The 20,206-nt window shown below is 57.7% G+C and overlaps 1 protein-coding gene across 4 annotated transcripts in view; it reads right to left on the bottom strand.

Annotated features, from left to right (window-relative positions):
- The window catches only part of CELSR1 (cadherin EGF LAG seven-pass G-type receptor 1), a 136,022-nt gene extending 116,676 nt beyond the window's left edge, over positions 1 to 19,346 (bottom strand). For all 4 annotated transcript variants that reach the window (XM_056797609.1, XM_056797611.1, XM_056797610.1 and 1 more), the window contains exon 1: positions 14,928 to 19,346. In XM_056797609.1, the coding sequence (XP_056653587.1) occupies positions 14,928 to 18,606 (3,679 nt within the window). In that variant the 5' untranslated portion in view covers positions 18,607 to 19,346. The remainder of the gene's footprint in view (positions 1 to 14,927) is intronic.
- Between the last annotated feature and the right edge of the window lie 860 nt (positions 19,347 to 20,206).

Here is a 20,206-nt window from a genome sequence, read left to right as displayed (position 1 = left end):
CAGGAATCCTCTGTTCCTCTGCTCCGCTTTCCTGTACAAACGGAACCTGCTGTGTCCTCCTCCTCCTCCCCTTCATTTCCTGACCTGCCCTTTGCACCCACCCAACTCTCCCCTGAATTCTAGTTTCCAGGTATTTGTCCTTTCCTCACTAGCTATAATCTCCCCAAGAGCAGGGCCTCTCCTGCATGTTCCCCAGGTCCCAGTGCAGAGTGGGTGCCTGCTAATCACCAAGCACTCATGATGCCAACCTCCTGCCAGGTGCTGGAGTTACAAAGATAACCTGATAATCTCCTCTAGCCTCAACGGAATGGGATGATTGGATTCTGCCTTCCCTTAAAATAACAACCCTCCAAATCAAAGATGGCTTGGAGATTAATAACTAATCCAGATTCCTATTCTCCCTCCCCCAAAGCCACAGAGAAGCCCCTGCTATGCCCACTTTCTACCTTCCATCAGCTGGAGCTTCAGCCTTCATTTTCTTGCCACTAAAGGTAGGAATGTTCTGGCTTTGGAGAAAATTTTGTCTCAATAAATATTTTTTTAAAGCAGACATTCTGTGCCAGTGGCTGGGAGAGTCGGGGCAGAACAGGAGCCCTGGGCTTAAATCTGACCTTGGATGCTCAAGAGTGGTATGACTGGGACAACCCACTTCAACTCATGGAGCCTCTGCTCCCACAGCTGTAAACGAGGGGCACTAATTCTTGCCCTGCCCCCCCCCCCCATGGAATCGTTAGGGCCAGAACCTGGACATTGGGAATGCACAGGAAATCTGTGCCAGATTTTTGCAACTGAGCTCAGAGTTCTCCGAGTTTTCTGTCTGGGTTTCTCCTATTTCTATCCCTAAGTCTAAGGTCTTTGGGGGCAGGGTCTAGGTCTGTGTTGGTAAACCTACGGCACGAGTGCCAGAGGAGGCTGCTTCCCTCCTCCTCTCCATGTGTGCCTGTGTCTGAGGACATTTCTTCCATCACCTGCCCCTCTGCCCAGCAGCCCCAGGGGAGCACATCCTTCTTACCCTGTCTGGGGTAAGGTGTGGGGCTCACAAGCACTCATCTCTAGAAGGTTTGCCATAACAATGGAAAGTGGGGGCAGCTGGGTGGTTCAGTCGGCCTAGAGTAGTCCTGGGTTCAAAGCTGGCCCCAAACACTTCCTAAATGTGTGACTCTGGGCAAGTCACTTAACCCCCTTCTCTAGCCCTCACCAATTTTCGGCCTGAAGACCAATACACAGTATTGATTCTAAGACGGAAGGTAAGGGTTTAAAAAAATAACAATGGCAAGTGACATTTACCTTTTGCCTTTGAATACTGGGTGACTTTTAAAAAATTGGAAGAACTGAATCTAGTTTATTATTATCCTCTAAAAACTTTTTTAAAAATTTGATCACACCTGGGATTCCTCAGGTAGGGGAATACTGGGAGCAGTAAGACAACTCCTTCTACCCATGCAGGCTGGCAGCTTCTCTATAGGCGATGAGGCTTAAAGGGTCACTTGTGGCCTGGGAAACAACGTCACTTGTCCCAGGGCCACGGAGCCAGTATATGACAGAGACAGGACTTGAACCAAGTCTTCTTTGACACAAAGTAAACACTTAACAAATACATTCATTCATTCATTCATTCATTCCTAGAGATTCAAACTTCCTTGTGACCCATCCCTTATGGTGACCATGACATTCCCAGAGATTCATCTCCATTTCTATGCTCAAATCCTGCATGGAAATGAGGACTTCCTCAATGTGAGTATTCCTTCCAAAGATACAGACTGCATGATCCAGAACAATTCAGAGGGACTTAGGAGAAAGAACACTATCCACATCCAGAGAAAGAACTGTGGGAGTAGAAACACAGAAGAAAAACAACTGCTTGGTCCCATGGTTCAATGGGGATATGGCTGGGGATGGAGACTCTAAACAATCACCCTGGTGCAGATATCAATAATATGGAAATAGGTCTTGATCAAGGACACATGTAAACCCCAGTGGAATTGCTCATTGGCTACAAGAGGGGGTGGGAGGAGGGGAGGGAAAGAACATGAATCATGTAACCATGGAAAAAGACTCTAAATTAGCTAATTAACTAAAAATAAATTTAAAAAAAAAAACACAAAGAGACAGATCGCAGCCCATCTGTGCCTATTTGTCCTGAGTGATTTGAGCCATGACCACCCATGAGTCCACCACAGAGGTAGGAATCGGTGCCCCTCACCTCACAGTCCTGCTATTGGGGCACGTATTTTGAACCTTTTTTTTAGCCCGCATACATGTCAACTGTCCCGTTAGGACAATGACTCCAGCAGCTCAGGGGCAGATGGACTCTTGCCCTCACTGAGCTCAACTGCCTCAATTATGTGGTCTCTACTTGGAGACCTCCAGGAAGGAGGACCTCCCTCCCTTCCCATGGCTGGACGGCTCTGCTGGTGAGGAAAGTCTTCCATAAACGGGCTGAAATCTGGCCCGGCAAGGTTCCTCCCGGCTCTGGCTTCTGGGGTCCAGTAGACTGGTGTGGACGGTGAACCCTGAACTTCTTCTGCTGGGCCCCACGTCACTCAGGTTGATGGAGAAAACCTTTATAGATGTCGAGGGGTCTCTTATACGTGGGTATAAAAAAGCGTCTTGTAGGGAGACTTTTTACTTTTTTCTTATCCTTTAGCCACTTGTTATGGGCTCCAGGCAGGGTTGGGTGAGGGATTTGTCAGGCTCGTCCAGTTCACCACCTGGCTGCCCCGTCTCAAGCTCCATTGGTCACGGCTGTGGGGACGCACGGACAGGGCAGCAGGCTGGGAGTCTTGTCTCTGTTTCTCTGGGTATCTCCTCTATCACCCCAGTGGAATGGGATCTCTCTGAGGGCAGGGACTGCTTTTCATTTGTTTCCGTACACCCAGCGCCGGGCACAGTGCTTGGCACAAAGGAACACTATTCTCCAGAGCCGTGGGCCGCCACCCTCTTCCCTTGGTGATCGCTGGCATTTCTCCCCTGTGGACCTCAGTTTCCTGCCCTGTAAAATGTAGGGGTTGGGCTAGATGAGGTCTCAGAGCTCTTCCAGCTCCTAAATCCTTTAATGCCCAATAATAAGCCACAGAATCACTCTTGTCAGCAGCGTATCATTATAGGCCAACCAGGACACAAGCATCCTAACGAATACTGGAACCCTCTGAGAGGAAGCGCTCTCCCGAACAAGCCAGGGACCCCCTCTGGCATCATGGGCTCCCCCCCTCCTCCTTTTGGGCAAGCAGGCGGGGAGCCACCGAGGGCGGGTGGGGAGAGGCGAGGCGAGAAGGAACGCTCCCAGCGGAGGGGCGACCGGACAGCCGAGGCTGCTAGCGTGGGGCTCCCCCTCTGGAGCGCCCGGACCCAGGAAAGGGTGAGCCCTTGCCCCAGGCCCAGGCAGGGGACTGGCTCCCATCAGCAGTTACTTCTTGGGACTTTCTTTTCAGGTTTGCAGCACCTCCCCGAGGCCCCAGATGTTAATATTTAACAGAGTGGAATAATAATAGGGCTGGCAGCCACAGGCGCTGCTCAGGGTGATGTCATCATGGGTACCTCAGCTTCTGTTAGTCCTGGCCTGCCCCAGGCTGGCAGACCAAGAGCTGAGGGCAGAGGCTCCTGGGCCTTCCCAGAGAGCACCAAGTCCTCCCTGCCTCCCCCCACAAAAATGCTCTTAGTGCCAGGAGTTCCGGCCATCCTGATTGGGGGAGATCTCTGGGGCTGCCACAAAAGAGGCAGAGAAAAGAGCGGAACTGGCTGAGGAAGTAAAAGTTCTACGTGTGAAGGACATCATTCACGGTCACCGCAATATGGTGGCCCGATTCAACGCGATGGACTCAGCCACAGTCCGTGCGGCAAGGACAATTCCAGGGCGATTCCAGGGACTTGGGAGAAGAGGGCTCTCTACCCCCTCCCTTCCCCCCCAAGAGCCGAAAAAATCACACGGTTCCGGGTGTGTTTGTTTGGGTCAAACAACACGGAAATATGCTTTTTGGGGCAATGGGCGGATAACCTGGATTGAATTGGCGTCAGCTGGGGCAGGAGGGAAGAGGACAGGGAGGGCGCTGGGATCGCACAACTTTGGCAAACAGGTGGATGTGAGCTATGAAAAATAAAATAAGGACTATGCCCAAAGGGCGCTAAAAGACTGTCTGCCCTTTGATCCAGCCATAGCACTGCTGGGTCTGTACCCCAAAGAGATAATGGACAAAAAGACCTGTACAAGAATATTCGTAGCTGCGCTCTTTGTGGTGGCAAAAAACTGGAAAATCAGGGGATGCCCTTCAATTGGGGAATGGCTGAACAAACTGTGGTATATGTTGGTGATGGAATACTATTGTGCTAAAAGGAATAATAAAGTGGAGAAGTTCCATGGAGACTGGAACAACCTCCAGGAAGTGATGCAGAGCGAGAGGAGCAGAACCAGGAGAACATTGTACACAGAGACAAACACACTGTGGTACAATCGAACGTAATGGACTTCTCCATTAGTGGCGGTGTAATGTCCCTGAACAACTTGCAGGGATCCAGGAGAAAAACACTATTCATAAGCAGAGGACAAACTGTGGGAGTAGAAACACCGAGAAAAAGCAACCGCCTGAATACAGAGGTTGAGGGGACATGACAGAGGAGAGACTCTAAACGGACACTCTAATGCAAATACTAACAACATGGCAATGGGTTCGAATCAAGAACACATGTGATACCCAGTGCTATGGGGGGTGGGGGGGGAAAGAAAATGATCTTTGTCTTTAATGAATAATGCTTGGAAATGATCAAATAAAATATTATTTAAAACAAAACAAAACAAAACCAAAAAAGGATTATTGGGAAGGTAAGGATTTAGGACAACTCAAAGGAACTTAAGATGGAAAAGCTTATCCACTACCATAGAAGGGACTGACATAGTATGAATAAAGATTTAAATATACCACTCTTAAAAAAAAGAAAAAGAAAATAAGGATGGAAACAAGCTTCAGGCTTGAGTCTCAGCTCTAACCCAGATCATGGAGGTGACCTTGGGCAAGTCACTGCCCCCAGCCAGCGTTTCCTCGCACAGAGGTGGAACAGGATGTTTTCGCAGCCAGCCGCCCCTCAGCACTCCTGCTCTGTTTTTAAGCGCCTCTCCAGGGCTGGAAGCCTCCCTCTAGGCTCCCTCCCAACCTCCCTAATTACTGCTCTTAGCTTTCCTCCAGAGCCTGCGTGGCGTCCCAGCAGCCCATCATCTCTCCTGGACGCACCACGGCTTCTCCCATTCAGGCACCAACAAGAACGGCGGGGAAATGACACACCCGGGAGCAGGCAGGGACACGCGGGAAGCGGCCCCCCGGGCTGCCCTGTGCAGCTGTGACGGGGATTACCAGGAAAGGAAGGGGAGGCCAAGGCGCAGGCGTGGGGTTCCTCCCTCCCCTCCCCCTCCCCCCTCCCGCCTCCCCCCAGGGAACCCTTCTCACCCCGGAGGCAGCCTCCAAGCCGGGAGTAAGGAGGGGCAGAGAATAGGGCTGAGAACTTCACAGTGGCAAGGCCTGGGGGACCCAGAGGGAAAGCGGACTAGTCTCTGCCCAGAGGGCAGCTCTGATGGGGAGGCCAGAAAGAGGGCCCAGACTGAGGCCTCCACATATGTGTGTGCGTCTACACGTGCCCACATACATGCAGCCTCGGGAGGCTGGGCTAAATGTTGGCTCAGGTTCCTGCCGGCTCCAAATCCTGCTGTCCGGGACTTGTCTGCCTTTCCCAGGAGGAGGCCCTGCCTCCTGGAGGCTCTGCGCCATCTATCCCGTTGTAACGGCCTCCCTTCCTCCCTCTTCAGTCCTCCCCTCGACGGGCCTCAATTCCCCCATTCGGTGCCGTGGAAAGGATCCTGGACTTGGAGTCCAGAGGCCTGGGGGAACATCCCGGCCTTGAGATGGCCTCCCTGGGCCTCTGATGGACGGCCTCCGGCTTCTCCGGGCCTATGGACAGCCCTCGGCTCCTCCATGGGCATGCTGGGACTTCTGGCTGCTCAGCCCGGATACAATGAGGCAGAAGGTACGTTTAGGAGAGAAATGTTCCAGCCAGGAAGGCAAGGAGGAAGGGCTTCCGGTAGGCCCCGCGGCCCCTGGGCTCAGCCAGGAGGCTTCCTGAGGGCCGGGCTTGGCTTGGCCTGCTTTTGAACCCTGGCACCTAGGACCGCCAGGCACCCAGCTGCTCAAGGCTGATTGGCTGGTTAGGGGCCTGGCCGGGGCTTCCTTTGCCAAATATCACAAATGCACACTCACGTGTGCACGCGCACACACGCACACACACCATCGCCGCCGCCACACCCCTGACCTATAAGCCCATGGAGGCTGACCTCCAGGATTTTCCATCCTCTCTCCAGTGATAACTGGGGGAAACATTCAAGGAAGCCTTAGACGGTTCTGGGGCGGGAAAGGCTGTGGATTCCTGCCCCGAGGGGGGCACAGCTTATTCTCCTTATAAACCCCAACAGCCCCTCCAGCTGAGCATCCCCGGGGCGCCAGGAAGCCTGTGAAGCACCCAGCGAGGAGCAAAACGCAACCTCGTCCCCAAAGGCCCCCGAGCTGCCCCGTGGCCAGGACCACAGAAGAGTCTGGGGGGCCGACCAGCGGATGGGCTAAATCTGTGGCCTCCGAAGCATCCTCGTGCCTCAGTGGTTCCGGCTCAGAAAGTGGCCCCAGCCCAGCCCACTCAGAAAAGAGAATGGCACACAGACAGACGGTAACGATGGAGGCTTTGTCCGGCTCAAGTTCAGCACATCCCAAGGGCTCTTCATTCGGGCTTCTCTTCTCCCACGACTGCCTTTGAGATTCTAGACTTTCCTCCGAATGAATTGTTATTGTTTTGTTAAGTTATATCAGGTGAGGGTGCCGCTAAGGGGCTGGGTAGACCGAGAACCAGGCTGAGAGAGGAAAGGTCCTGGGTTCGAATCTAGCATCAGACACTTCCTAGCAAAGTCACTTAACCCCCATTGCCTAGCCCTGACCACTCTTCCTGCCTTTGAACCAGTATAAATTATGGCCTTATACCCAGTATAAATTCCAAGATGAAAAGTAAGGGTTTAAAAAAAAAGTAAAGTTCCAGAGTGATTGGCATGGCACATGTTACCTGTGCGATGTTGGGCAAGTCCCTTGACTCACCTCATTAGTTTCTTCCTCTATAAAATCTGGGGTTTGGACCAAACACCCTTTAGGATCCCTTTTGTCTCTCACTCTATGTCTAAATACCTAAATTATAGGATTTAAGAAGGAAACAGTAGCCCATTCCCAAACACCCCAGAAACACAAGCTTTCTCTCACACTCCTTAATTTAGGGACTTCTGTCATGTTTAAATGTATTGGCACAGCCCAACCATGAGCAGTGACTCTCCTTCCAATGACTCATCTTTATTTCTTAAAAAAAAAAAAAGACCTCCCATCTCTAGACCTGACCCTCAATGTGCTCACTCTCTCCTCTTTGTTTATTTCTGTAAATGAGTAATTTCTAGTTGTGTTTGTATACCATCTGAGTATATTCGGTTAGAGTCAGTGATACTTTGGAAGAAATTCTTAACCCAGTATGGATGGATTGGATTGCTGGCCTTTGAGTCTGAGGAAGCCTATGATCCAGTGATGGGATTTTAGAGCTTGAAGGGTTCTTAGAGATCATCCAGTACATTTTGCCTGTTTTGTTCTTGGATTTGATCAGGCTGGGAAATTCCCTCCAGCAATCCTGGAGCATCTCCTGTGTACTATCCGGCTAGTATGTGTCTGGGGCGAGACTCAACCCAGGTCCTCCGGTCTCAAAGGCTGCTGGCTGCTCTGGGCAGCCTCCAGCAGTTTGCTGACTGGCCCTGAAACCCGGAGATTCCTGGTTTCAGTCGCTGGGTGTTTCCGGGCTGTCTTCTTCGCATTCACAGCCAGAGCCAGAGAACCAAAGGCAATAAAACGGGCCTTTCAAAAAGACCACAAAAAAGGGAATGATGTTTCTGGCCCCAAATACAAGAAGAAATAGTCAAAAACTGGAAAATACGAGCAGATCTCCTACTGCTGCCCTTCCTCCAATCCCATCCCTTCCCATCCTCCATCCACTTGCCCCTGCGCTCATTTCCTCTCTCTCATTCTCTACACTTCGCTCTCTCTCTCTCTGATGGCTTGATGACCCTCCAAACTCCATCATCCTGTTCCTAGCAGCTCTCATCCCCCACCTCCCCTCCCATTCTCAGCCGGACTCCTGCAACAAGCTCTTGACACGCTTGCTTGCACTCCCCTTGGCCCGGCTCACCCCTTGGCTTCTGCCGTCGGGTTTCTAATCTCATCATTCAGGGGAAATTGCCCTGGCCAGAATAGCCAACGATCGCCTTCATCCGGCCCTTCACTTTATAGAGGAGGGAACCGAGCATAAGAGATCAGGTGACCAGCCCACAGTCACCCAGCTCATAAACAGCAGGATGCAGGCCTACCAGCTGCCTGTTAGCAGTTGCTGGAGAAGCTAACTGGCATGATGAAAATGAGCCTGGGCAAGGCTTACGAGGCAGGAGAAGCCCCTGGCTCCCTCCCCAGCCCCTTGGAAAGACCCTGGTGGTGGTGAGCCTGGACTGTGCCTAGAGGCCCAGAGGAGGCCAGAGAAGTCAGAGAAGCGGCCATTGCGCTCCCTCCCCCACGCTACCCCCTGCCTCCACCCCACGGATGTGTCAACACCCATTTATTTAATCGGTTCTGGCAAAATCTAGAACGAACGATAAAAGCGGCTCTCTCCTCCCCTTGGTTGGACTGTTTTCCACTCCGTTTACAATAACATGTTTTTAATTGAATCATGAAAACTTGGTTCAATTTCCACTGTTTGGGGAAACAGCTTAGCCCTTCCTGAGGACCTGCTCCATTCCTGGCCTTGGGCACAGCGCAGGAATCAGTCCTCCCCAGGCCCCTCGTGTCCTCCGGTGCCCAGACGGAGCGGGACTGGCGAGGGCAACGGCCCTTCTCATGTTTGTACACCCAGAACCAAGCACGAAACCCTTCTTTCTCATCAGTCCAACCACATCCCCCTTCTCCCTCCTGGCTGCTCTGCCCGGCCTGCCATGCCCCGCACAATCCAGCACCCCAAGAACACGTCTCCCCTCCCTGGGCTCTCCCCACTTTCTGCCTGCACGTTCCCTAGGGCAATGCCCACCCTTTCTGAGCAGCCTATGAACTCCCACTCAACTAGCACAGCAGTGGGGCTGCGCCTAGGGGCCGCCCCTGAGCCTCAGGCTTCCCTAGGGCACACCCCGAGTCCTCAGCCCTGCCCCGTGGGTCAGCATCAGAAATGAACGAGATTCCATCAGAGGCAAGACCTTGAAGAAGCCGCCAACCCCGGCCTGAGGCTTTGCTGCGGTCCTCTAAGGAATGGAAGCTCCCTGAGGACAGGGACCGTCTGACTGTTCAAGTCCATGTGTCCAAGCTGCAATCAGGTAGCAGAGCGGAGATCTCCGCTTGGCTCCAGACTCCAGACTTGGAGCTCTTCCCACTGGGCTGTTTTTTTAAACCCCTACCTTCTGGCTAAGTATCTGTGCTGGCACCCATTCTGAGGCAGAAGAGTGACAAGGGCTAGGGAATAAGGGTTAAGTGACTCGCCCAGGGTCACACCGCTAGGCATGGCTCCAGCACGCCCCACCGAACGGACATTCGCTCCCTAAAGCTTCCCCTAGGAACCTCTGGGCTCCAGTTATGCGCCAAGAATGAAGAAGAGGTTTCAGAAATTCCCCCGGGGCCACGGACAACAAGGGATCCAGCCTTTCCAGTAAGAAACATGATTTTTTCCATGCACTCTGCATGTCTGATACCATCTGCCTCTGTCCGAATCTGCATCGCTGGCAGGGATGGCAGCTTCTCCGAAGCTTGGCCACCAGGAAGCTAACCGCCGACAGCCAGCCTCTCCCTCCTGCCAAGGCTCCCTGTGCACCCGGGCTTTGGCCACGGCCGGCTGGGGAGCAAGCCCCATCTGTCACCAGCAAGCTTTCCGCAACGCCTTTCAAGAGTCAGATTTCCCAACCTGCTCCTGCACAAACCCGGATGACTTCCTGCACTGGAGCAACGTTGGCTAATTTACATTGAGAGCTCCAAACAAAAGGCCCTTTCCTAAGAAAGGGGGGTGGCCCACCCTCCCGATTCAGCCCAAGGCAGCAAAGGCGGAACACTCACACACACACTCACACACTCACGCACACACTCATACACACCCACATTCACTCACACACACTCATACCCATACTCATACTCACATGCTCACAGAATACATCTCACACTCACACACACTCACACACACACACACACTCACGCACACATTCATACGCACCCACATTCACTCACACACACTCATACCCATACTCATACTCACAGAATACATCTCACACTCACACACTCACACACACTCATACCCATACTCATACTCACATGCTCACAGAATACATCTCACACTCACACACACTCACACACACACACACACTCACGCACACATTCATACGCACCCACATTCACTCACACACACTCACACACACACTCATACATACACACTCACACAATACACTTACACACACTCACATACATACTTACACACACACACTTACACACACACACTCACTCTCACACACTCACACAATACACTTACACACATACACTCACATACATACTTACACACTCACACTTACACACATACACACTCACTCTCACACACTCACACAATACACTTACACACATACTTACACACTCACACTTACTCACACACACGTGTAGCCTCACAACTTTTATATTCTTAAAAAACCTTGGCAAGTACTCTGACGAATTGGAACAAGCAATCTTGGTCCTGAGAAACATGATGAAACAGCCCTCCCTCTGGTTGGCAGAGAGGCAGGGGCTATAGACGCAGTCAAACACCCGGCATAAGTTGGCTTTGCCCAACTGGTTTTCTTTGGAACAAGGGAGGATTCGGAGGAGTATGGCGGTGCAACAATATATCAGACAATAACACAAAAGGCATCGATCGGACGTTCAACATGAAGACGAAGAGAAGTGTCCAGGGAGCAGTCAGGACCTTATCCTTGAGTGAGAGGTCAGGCTTGTCATCTCTCAAAAAGCTGAAGAGTCTTAAGAGAGCAGCTAGAGAACGAGACCTGAAGATGGGAGGTCCTGGGTTCAAATCTGACTTCAGACTTTTCCTAGCCCTGTGACCCTGGGCAAGTCACTTCATTCCAGATGCCCAGCCCTTATTGTTCTTTTGCTTGAAATCGATTCTTTTTTTTTTTAAACCCTTACCTTCTGTCTTGGAGTCAATTCTGTGTATTGACTCCAAGGCAGAAGAGTGGTAAGGGCTAGGCAACGGGGGTCAAGTGACTTGCCCAGGGTCACACCGCTGGGACGTGTCTGAGGCCAGATTTGAACCCAGGACCTCCCTCCCGTCTCTAGGCCTGGATCTCCATCCACTGAGCTACCCAGCTGCCCCCTTTAGTACGGATTCTAAAACAGAAGGCAAAAAAGAACTGTAGGGTCCTGAGGTGGTCGAGTAGAGCCCATGCCTGAAGTGAAGAGCGCCTCTGGGCCGCCCGAGGGTAAAGAATCTCGGCTCTGTGGCCCGGCCTTTTCCCAGCCGTGAGGGTCTCCTCCTTCCTGTCCAGCGCCCCCAGGGTGAGGCTTTCCACCGAGAGGCAGCGCGGATGAGCAGATGGAGCCCTGGACTTGGCAGAATCCCGGTCCTGACAGCTCCCAAGTGAAGGTTTCCTGGACTTTCTGTCCCTCCCTGGAGGGGCTATCGGGGACCCGGAGGAAGTCTTGTGACACTTCTGGCTGCGGTTACAAGTGCTGGACTGTATCTGAGGACAACCAGCCGCACCAGAGAGGCTCCACCGCACAGGCGTCCTGAAGAGGGCGAGGAAGATCACGCGGGCCGTGAGGTCCCCAGAGCAGAACTCCCGCTTGGTCCAAGGCCAGCGAGCTCTCCCGGACGGCCGCCTTCGTCCTCCTCCCCATCCCACTCCTCTCCCCTTCATCCTGCACCAAAGAAGCCAGAAGGAAGCTCGGAGGCCATCGAAGCCAACATTTACAGAGTGGGAAACCGAGTCCCAGACAGGAGAACGTGCCAAGGCCACACAGCTAGTCACGGGCAGACGCAGCATTTGAACTCAGGTTCTTAGACTCCACTGCTGATGGCGGCAGATGGAGCCGGCCCCTCGGATGGGCAGTTGGAATGAACCCTGTCCCTCCAGGAGGGCCTCCCTCGGACGTCGCCGGAGCAGAACAAGCAGCCCAAAGGCTCCTCCTCTTTCTGTACCCCACAAAGGCCGGGGACACATAGAGCCCCGTCCTGGTCCACGTGGGGGAGCCCACAATGGGCCTGGCGGCCTCCCCCGCCTCCCTCTCACTGAGGCCTCGCCTTGCTCCTGGGGGCTCCATATAAGGTGGGGGAGGCGCAGAGAAGATGCTCTGGGAACACACCAAGACTGAACGGACACGTCCACGCCACACGCTACGCCTCATCCGCACCAGAGTCCACGAGGGCCCCGGAGGGTGCCTGAGCGGGCCGAGGGTCCGCGAGGAGCAGGGCTGGACTCTAGGGCTCGACTCAAGGGACGCCACTCGGAGAGAAGCTTCCGGGCAGGTTCTATGTTGGACAGCCTCTCCGGCCTCGGAATGTCCCAAGGCACCCCCGCACGGGCACCGAAGGGCCCTCAAGGCTGCAGGAAACAGAGGCCGGGCAGCGTCCAGCCCTGAGATTCTGGGATGGGGAGCCACGAAACCCAGAGTCCAGGCCCCGAGACCCCCCTACGTCTGAGTCTCTAAAATGGGGGGCAGGCCTGGAGACAGCTGTCGACGTGGTCTGGGGACCCCAGGAGGCTCGGAGAGCCTTTTGGAGGGGCCCCCCATTCAGAACGGCGTATCAGCTGCTCTCATTTCCAGTCCTAAACCACAGCCACAACCCTGGTAAAGAAGGCCCTGGAGCGAGTCCTCACACATGTCAAGGGGTCCTGAGGCCCCCGAGTTCCGGACCGCCCAGCTGCTAAGTGCCCCCAGGCTGGCTGTGTTTGTGCTGCTTCTCCCACCCCAAGGCCGCATCCAAGGCCCGCCGCCACCTCCCCCCCGCCTTCAATGAGTCACCAAGCTCGGGCGCAAAGGCCTCCCAGGTACTCCCTAAAGAAGCCCAGCCAGAGGTGTCACCGACGGAGGCACCGAGGAAGGAGCCCATGAACGCAGTTAATCCTCTGCTTCCTGGGGGCTCCCACCCAGCCCTGCTCCCACCCCGACTGGCCTTTAGAGCTGCCCGGAGACCTTGGCCAAGTCTCTCTCCTGGGCCCCAGGCTCCTTGGCTGCAAAAGCCCGGCCTTGGAAGGCTCTGACAGCCTTTTATGCTTCTCCTCAAAAGCCCACGTTTTATGACCAATATAGACATCTGTTGTGCGCGACGGTGCCTCTGGGTATTGGGGCTTGGCTTTCTGGCCTTCTCCATGGGATGGGAGAGGGAGGGAGGGAATGTGGAACCCCTGTTCTCAGGCCCCCCAGCTCTGACACCCCCATTCTCAGGCCCCCCGGCCATAACACCCCCTGTTCTCAGGCTCCCCAGCTCTGACACCCTCTGTTCTCAGGCCCCCCAGTCCTGACACCCCCTGTTCTCAGACCCCCAAGCCATGACACCCCCTGTTCTCAGGCCCCCCAGTCCTGACACCCCCTGTCCTCAGGCCTGCCAGTCCTGACATCCCCTGTTCTTAGCCCCCCCCGGCCCTGACACCCCCTGTTCTCAGACCCCCCGGCCCTGACACCTCCTGTTCTCAGGCCCCCAAGCCATGACACCCAGTCTTCTTTGTTCTAAGCTTCTCAGCTCGGACATTCACTGATTGGTGTTCGAGGTCTTTTCTTCCTCTACTCTCAGCTAAGTGAGGTCAGTTTTTGGCCAAGGTGCCATGCAGAATGGGCATAATGAGCACCCCTGCCCTGTCTCCTCAGGTAGGATAATTACTGGACAAAGGGGAAGGGCCCTTGAGCAACATCCTCAGCTTGGGGCGCTTGGCTCCCCACTAATGCAGTCTTCCCTTTCCTCCTGCCCCATCTTCCCCAGGGCCTGTCAGCCATTGTAGCTTCCCAGGGATAAAGGTCTGTCTGGGAGGGATGGGGGATTCAACATGACCTCATTCAAGTCAAGGGAAGCTTGGAAAGTGGAGCAGGGCCTGGCCCAGGTCACCCAGCTAGAAAACAGCAAAGGTAGGATTTGATCTCTGAGCCCAAACCCTAAGTGTTCTCCGTGGCCTCTCCCTGCTGTTCTATTCAAACACCTGCAATGGCCCTCCTTCCTCGGAGTGCCTGGAGTTTGGGAAGGAGCCTGAGGAACTAGGCTCCCATCTCACCCCAGCACTAATGAGCTAGGGGACCCAGAGAAAGTTATTTTACCACTGGATGCCTCCATTTCCTCAGCTGCAGAATGGGCATAATGAGCACCCCTGCCCTGTCTCCTCAGGTAGGATAATTACTGGACAAAGGGGAAGGGCCCTTGAGCAACATCGTCATCATCATCATCGTTCCCATTCATTCCAGACAGGCTGTTTACTGAAGTGCCCAAGCTGATGACACCCATTTTGCAGATGGGAAAGCTGAGGCTTAAGGAAGGTGGCAGAGATAGAAAGCGGAGTTCCGTCTTTGAGGGCTAGAATGGCGGCATCTTTTCTCTGCATCCCCAGCAGGTGACTGACAGATTGGCTGACTGGGAGCCCCCTCTGTTCAGGAGCCGGGGTGCCCCCTGTGATCTCTTGGGACACAGAGGGGGACAGGAACCTGGGGCGGACCTCGAAGGCTCCCTTCCCAGGACACTCCCAGGACACCCGCTCATGCTTAGACGCAGGGGAGGACGGCGGGGCTCTTCCTGCCCCCCTCCCAGAGGGCCCAGCCAGTAACGGGGGAGCCCGGAGGCCCTTCCTCCTGCCCTCCCCCGGCCCCGCGCCGGCGGGTTCTTACCTGACACAGACACCTCCATGAGGGCCTCCAGGGGCCGGTTGTTGTCCAGGTCTCGGCTGAGCTGCAGCTCGCCGGTGTCGGGGTTGAGCAGGAGGAGGTTCAGCTCGTTGCCCCGCAGGAAGGTGTAGTTGAGGCCGTCCGAGAGGTCGGGGTCGTGGGCCGGGATGCGGCCGATGACGCCGGCGGGGAAGCTGTTGGACTTGTTGCTCACGTAGTTGTTGAAGAGGACCTGGAAGTCGGGGAGCACGGGGGGGTTGTCGTTCTGGTCCAGCAGGCGGACGTGCACCGTGGCCCGGCTCACGAGGGGCGCCGACGTGGCCTGCACCACCAGCACGTAGTCCCGCCGGCGCTCGAAGTCCAGCTCCGCCAGGGCCCGCAGGTCCCCGCTCAGCAGGTCCAGCTGGAAGACCTCGGGCACGTTGCCCTCCACGATCTGGTACATGATCTGGGCGTTGGGGCCCTCGTCGGGGTCGGCGGCGCGGATCCGGGCCACCACGGAGCCCACCGGGCTGTTCTCCTCCACGAACAGCTCCAGCTCGTCCTGCTCGAACACCGGCGGGTTGTCGTTGATATCCAGCACGGTCACCTGGACGTCCACGGACGCGCTGAGCGGGGCCGGGCTGCCCCTGTCCACCGCCAGGGCCCGCAGACTGTACACGGCCACGTTCTCCCGATCGAGCCGGCGCTGGGTGCGGATCACGCCCGACGTGGGCTCGATGTAGAAGTCGCCGTCGCCGTCGTCGCCCCCTTGGAAGGTGTACAGGAGGCGGCCGTTGGGGCCCGAGTCTCGGTCGGTGGCGGACACCTGCAGGACGCTGGTGGAGGGCGGGGCGTCCTCGAAGACGGAGCCCTGGTAGAGGTCGCGCAGGAAGCGGGGCGCGTTGTCGTTGGCGTCCACGATGAGGATCTCCAGCGAGGTGGTGTCCGACTTCTGGGGGATGCCGTTGTCCCTGGCGGTGATGGCGAGGGTGTAGGCCGCCTGGTCCTCGTAGTCCAGCTCCATGAGGGTGACGAGGGTCCCGGTGTCCGGGTGGATGCCGAACTGGGGCACCGGGTCCTCGAGGACGTAGGTGATGCGGGCGTTCTCGCCGGTGTCCTCGTCCGTGGCGCTGATGGTGGCGATGGAGCTGCCCACGGGCTTGTCCTCGCGGACGCTCACCGTGTAGTGGGAGCTCTGGAACACGGGCCGGTGCGTGTTGGCGTCGGTGACGTTGATGAAGACCTGGGCCGTGTGCGAGCGCGTGCCGTCCGAGGCCGTCACGCCCAGCACGTACTGCCTCTCCTGCTTGTAGTCCAGGGGCAGCGCCAGGGTGATGAGGCCTCCGCCGCTCTGGCTGCTCAGGGCGAAGCGGTTGCGCGTGTTGCCGCTGCTCAGCTGGTAGGTGATGACGCTGTTGGCGTCCCGGTCCCGGGCCCGCAGGGTCAGGACGCTGCTGCCCACGGCCGCGTCCTCGTTCAGGCGGAGCTCGTACACGGGCTGGGTGAAGGCGGGGTCGTTGTCGTTCACGTCCAGCACCGTGATGGCCACGCTGGCCGAGGAGCTCATGGCCGGGGAGCCGTGGTCCACGGCCTCCACCCCGAAGCTGTAGTGCTCCGCCTCCTCGCGATCCAGCTCGGCGCACACCGTGATCCAGCCCGAGCTGTTGTGGATCTGGAAGGGGAAACCGTCCCTGGCCGGAAGGCCGTGGTCCGCCGCGGCGCCCGCCCCGGCAGCCACATCCACCAGGCGATAGTGCAGCCGCGCGTTCTCTCCGGAGTCCGCGTCGATGGCCTGGATATGCAGAACCGAGTGGCCCAGCGGCACGTTCTCCAGCACGGCGGCCTGGAAGGGGCTGCTCACAAAGATGGGCGCGTTGTCGTTGACGTCCAGCACCTGGACGTTGACCAGGCCGGAGGAGTTGATGAGAGGCGGCCGGCCCCCATCCTGGGCCTTGATGCGCAGGGTGTACTCCCGGATCGCCTCATAGTCCAGGGGGTTGATGACATCCAGGCCCCCACTCAGGGAGTGCAGATAAAACTGGCCCTTCAGGTTGCCGCTGACGATGCTGTAGTGCAAGGCCGCGTTCTGCCCTTGGTCCTGGTCGGTGGCCTGGACTCGCAGGATGGCCGTGTTGACGGCCACATCTTCGGGCACCTGGACCACGTAGCGCTTCTCGCTGAACTGCGGGTAGTTGTCATTCTCATCCTCCACCAGGATCCGAACAGTGGCCGTGGCGCTGCGAGGCCCGGGATTGAGGCCCTGGTCGTTGGCCTCCACCAAGAGTTGGTACTCGGCCACTTCTTCTCGGTCCACCACAGAGCGAGTCCTGACCACCCCGGTGCGGGGATCGATCTTGAAGGCCCCGTCGGCCCCCTCCAGCAGTCGGTACCGCATGTTGGCGTTGGATGGGGCATCGCCGTCCGTGGCCCTGATGGTCAACACCTCGTACCCCACCTCCAGGTTCTCCCGGACAGTCTCCCTGTACTCGACCTGCTCAAAGACGGGGCTGTGGTCGTTGGTGTCGCTCACCGTCACCGTGAGGTAGGTGGCCCCGGAGCGCTGCGGGGATCCGTGGTCCACTGCGGTCACTTTCAGGACGTGGGTATCTTTGGTCTCCCGGTCCAGGGGCCGGCTGTTGCTGATGGCTCCAGTGTCGGAATCGATGTGGAAGAAACCAATGGAGCGCTCGTCAAACAGCGCCTCCATCTGGTAGGTCAGACGGCCGGCCTCGCCCTCGTCGGGGTCCTGGGCGCGGAGTTCGATCACAGGAGTGCCAGCCGGCTCGTTCTCGGGCACGGACACATGGTAGCTGGGAAGCTGGAACTGAGGGCTGGTGCTCCCGGAGGCTCCTCTCCTGGCCCTCCTGGCCCCCGAAGGGAGGGTCCCTGAGGTCTCCAGAGTCAGCTCCAGCAGGATCTCGGGGCCCCTTCGCAGGAGCGGCCTCCCCGGCTGCCACGCTCCTGGGCCCCGGACTGGCCTGGGAGCACACAGCAGGCGCAGGCGGGCTGTGGCCCCCGGCTCCAGGCAGATGGGCTGGAGGGGGAAGGCGGGCCGGCTGTGGCAGCCTCCGCCGCTCCCATCCTCCCCGCCAGCGCCAGCGCTGAAGCTTTGGGCGCACCTGCAGTCCGGGAAACTGGTCAGGGCCTCCAGGGCAGCCTGCAGCTCGTCGGAGCCGCGCCCTCCTCCCCCGGGGTCCGGGAAGCACAGAGGGGCAGACGAGGAGGAGGAGGAGGAGGCGGGGCCCGGGCTCGCTCCCAGGACTGTGCGGGCTGCCAGGTCTGGGATGCGCTCTGGTTCCCTGGCGGAGCCGCCTCTTCGCTGCCCGCCCGAGCAGCCCCAGCCCGGCGGCGCAGCCACAGTCAGGGCTACCGTCAGCACCGTCGGAGAGCGGCGGGAGAAGATGTCCACGTGCAGCTGCAGTTCACAGTCCCACAGCCTAGGTCCGCCCCCGGCCAGCCGCAGACGCCCGTCGGGGCTCAACTTCAGCAGCGGCCGCAGCTCGGGGGCCGTGCGGTCCCAGTTCAGCGCGTATCTCCAGGCGGGCCCCAGGGCCAGAGCCCTCAGCCAGGGGCCACGGGCGGCCGCGGCGGTAGCCTCGGCCGCGGGCAGCAGGACCGGGACAAGCAGGGCGCTGCCCCCGAGCAAGAGGAGGGAACGCAGAAGCATCTGGGGGCCCGGCGGCAGAGGCCGCGGCGCCATGACCGCGAGCCCCAATCCATGCACCCGCCACGGCCGCCCGCCAGGCTCCTCATGCGGCCGGCCCCGGCGGCGCGGGGAGGCGGGGACCCCGGGCTCCGCTCCCAGCCCGCCGGGGCCCAGGCGCGAGCACCAGCCTCCTCCCGACCCCGCCGCTCTGGCCGCGCCAACCAAAACTTGCCTCCAAGTTGCTTCCAAGATGGCTTCTGGGTGCCTCCCCCGGGAAGGCTAGAAAACCGCGTCTGGGGCCCCGAAACCGGTGCCCGATCCCCGTTCGGCCCGGCCGGGGAAGGGGGGAGAGGAAAGGAAGGTGCCGGGGCTGCCCAGACAGAGATCGTAGGAGTCAGTGCAGGAGGGTAGCGTCTGCGAGGGAGCTGGCAGTCGAGAGAGCAGCAGCAGAGCCGAGGAGTAGTCGCTGTGCGCTGGGGACCGAGTGCTCGGCTTCTCTGTGCCTCCGGGTCCGGGCTCGGGCTCTCAGGCTCACATGGCCCAGCCCCGGCGAGCAAGCAGCCAAGCGATCTTAGCCAGCTAGTGTGGGAAGCCCTCGGGGCCCGGAGTGGAGCGGGGCGGAGTAGGACGGGGCGGGGCGGGGCGGGCAAAGGCGGGCCGACTGACCCTCCCCCCGGCCTCCCTCGGGTCTCAGCCCAGGCCTCCTGGGGTATTAGTTGGGCGCCTGGTGCTCCTTTCTTTGAGAACTCAGAGCGGGCGGCCAAGTGACCTGCTCTTCCGGGCCCCCGGTGACTTCTTCGCAGACCCCCCGCCTCCTCTGCCCTCCCACCCGGTCTGGAACAACCCCCTTCCCACCTCCAGCCCGCCCTCGGCTCCTCCCAGCTCCCTGTCCTCGGCCTCCAAAGTATTGTTCCTAGAGCTGGCCCCGGGGGAGAGTGATTGAGAGGTGCGGGCTGTTAAGATCGCTATGGAAACCCGAGGTCTCTAAAAGCGGTCGGGCCAGAGAGGGAAGGGGCGGAGAGCCTGCCCCCCTCCCCACACGCACTCAGCAACCTGAGAGAGGCGGGGCCCCGACGGGCCATTCCCGGGAGGAGCGGGGCGGGGCGGGGCGAGGCGGGGCGGGAGGGTTGGGAACAGGGGACCCGATGGTGGCGATTGGAGCTGGGCGGCAGAGCGCTCAATTGAGTACTGGAAGAGAGGGGCGCTGCCACTGCGTTCCAGCGGCTGGGGAGTGCATGGGGCAACGGGGCAGCAAGTGGGCTACCTGGGCCGCCTGGCAAAGGACATTTACTGACGGATGGAGTCAGGAGCCTCGGGCTCTCCGAACTCCTCGGCCAGGTAGTTCAGCTGGGAATAGGACAGGGACGGAAGATGCTGAGGGCTTCCCTTTTGGATTCAGCGACATCCCGTGGTCTAGAAGGGATCTTCCGAGGACGGACCGACGACGTCCGAGCCAGGGTAGTCCTGGTTTCGAAAGAGCCTTCGAACACAAAGTTACAGGTGGAAGGGCCTTACAATCTTAGAGAGCAATGTTGCCTGCCACAGGAGCCGCCTTCGAGCGGGAAGGTTACCAGGGGAAGCAACTTTAGAACACTGAGAGAGCACTGGAAGCGCCAATGGAACGCAATGTTGGCACCATACTGCCCCCATGTGG

The sequence above is a fragment of the Monodelphis domestica genome, chromosome 5, assembly GCF_027887165.1.
Source record: "Monodelphis domestica isolate mMonDom1 chromosome 5, mMonDom1.pri, whole genome shotgun sequence".
NCBI classification, from domain to species: Eukaryota; Metazoa; Chordata; class Mammalia; order Didelphimorphia; family Didelphidae; genus Monodelphis; species Monodelphis domestica.
The sequence above is the reverse complement of the archived record's forward strand: the minus strand, read 5'-3'. Positions and strand labels throughout refer to the sequence as shown.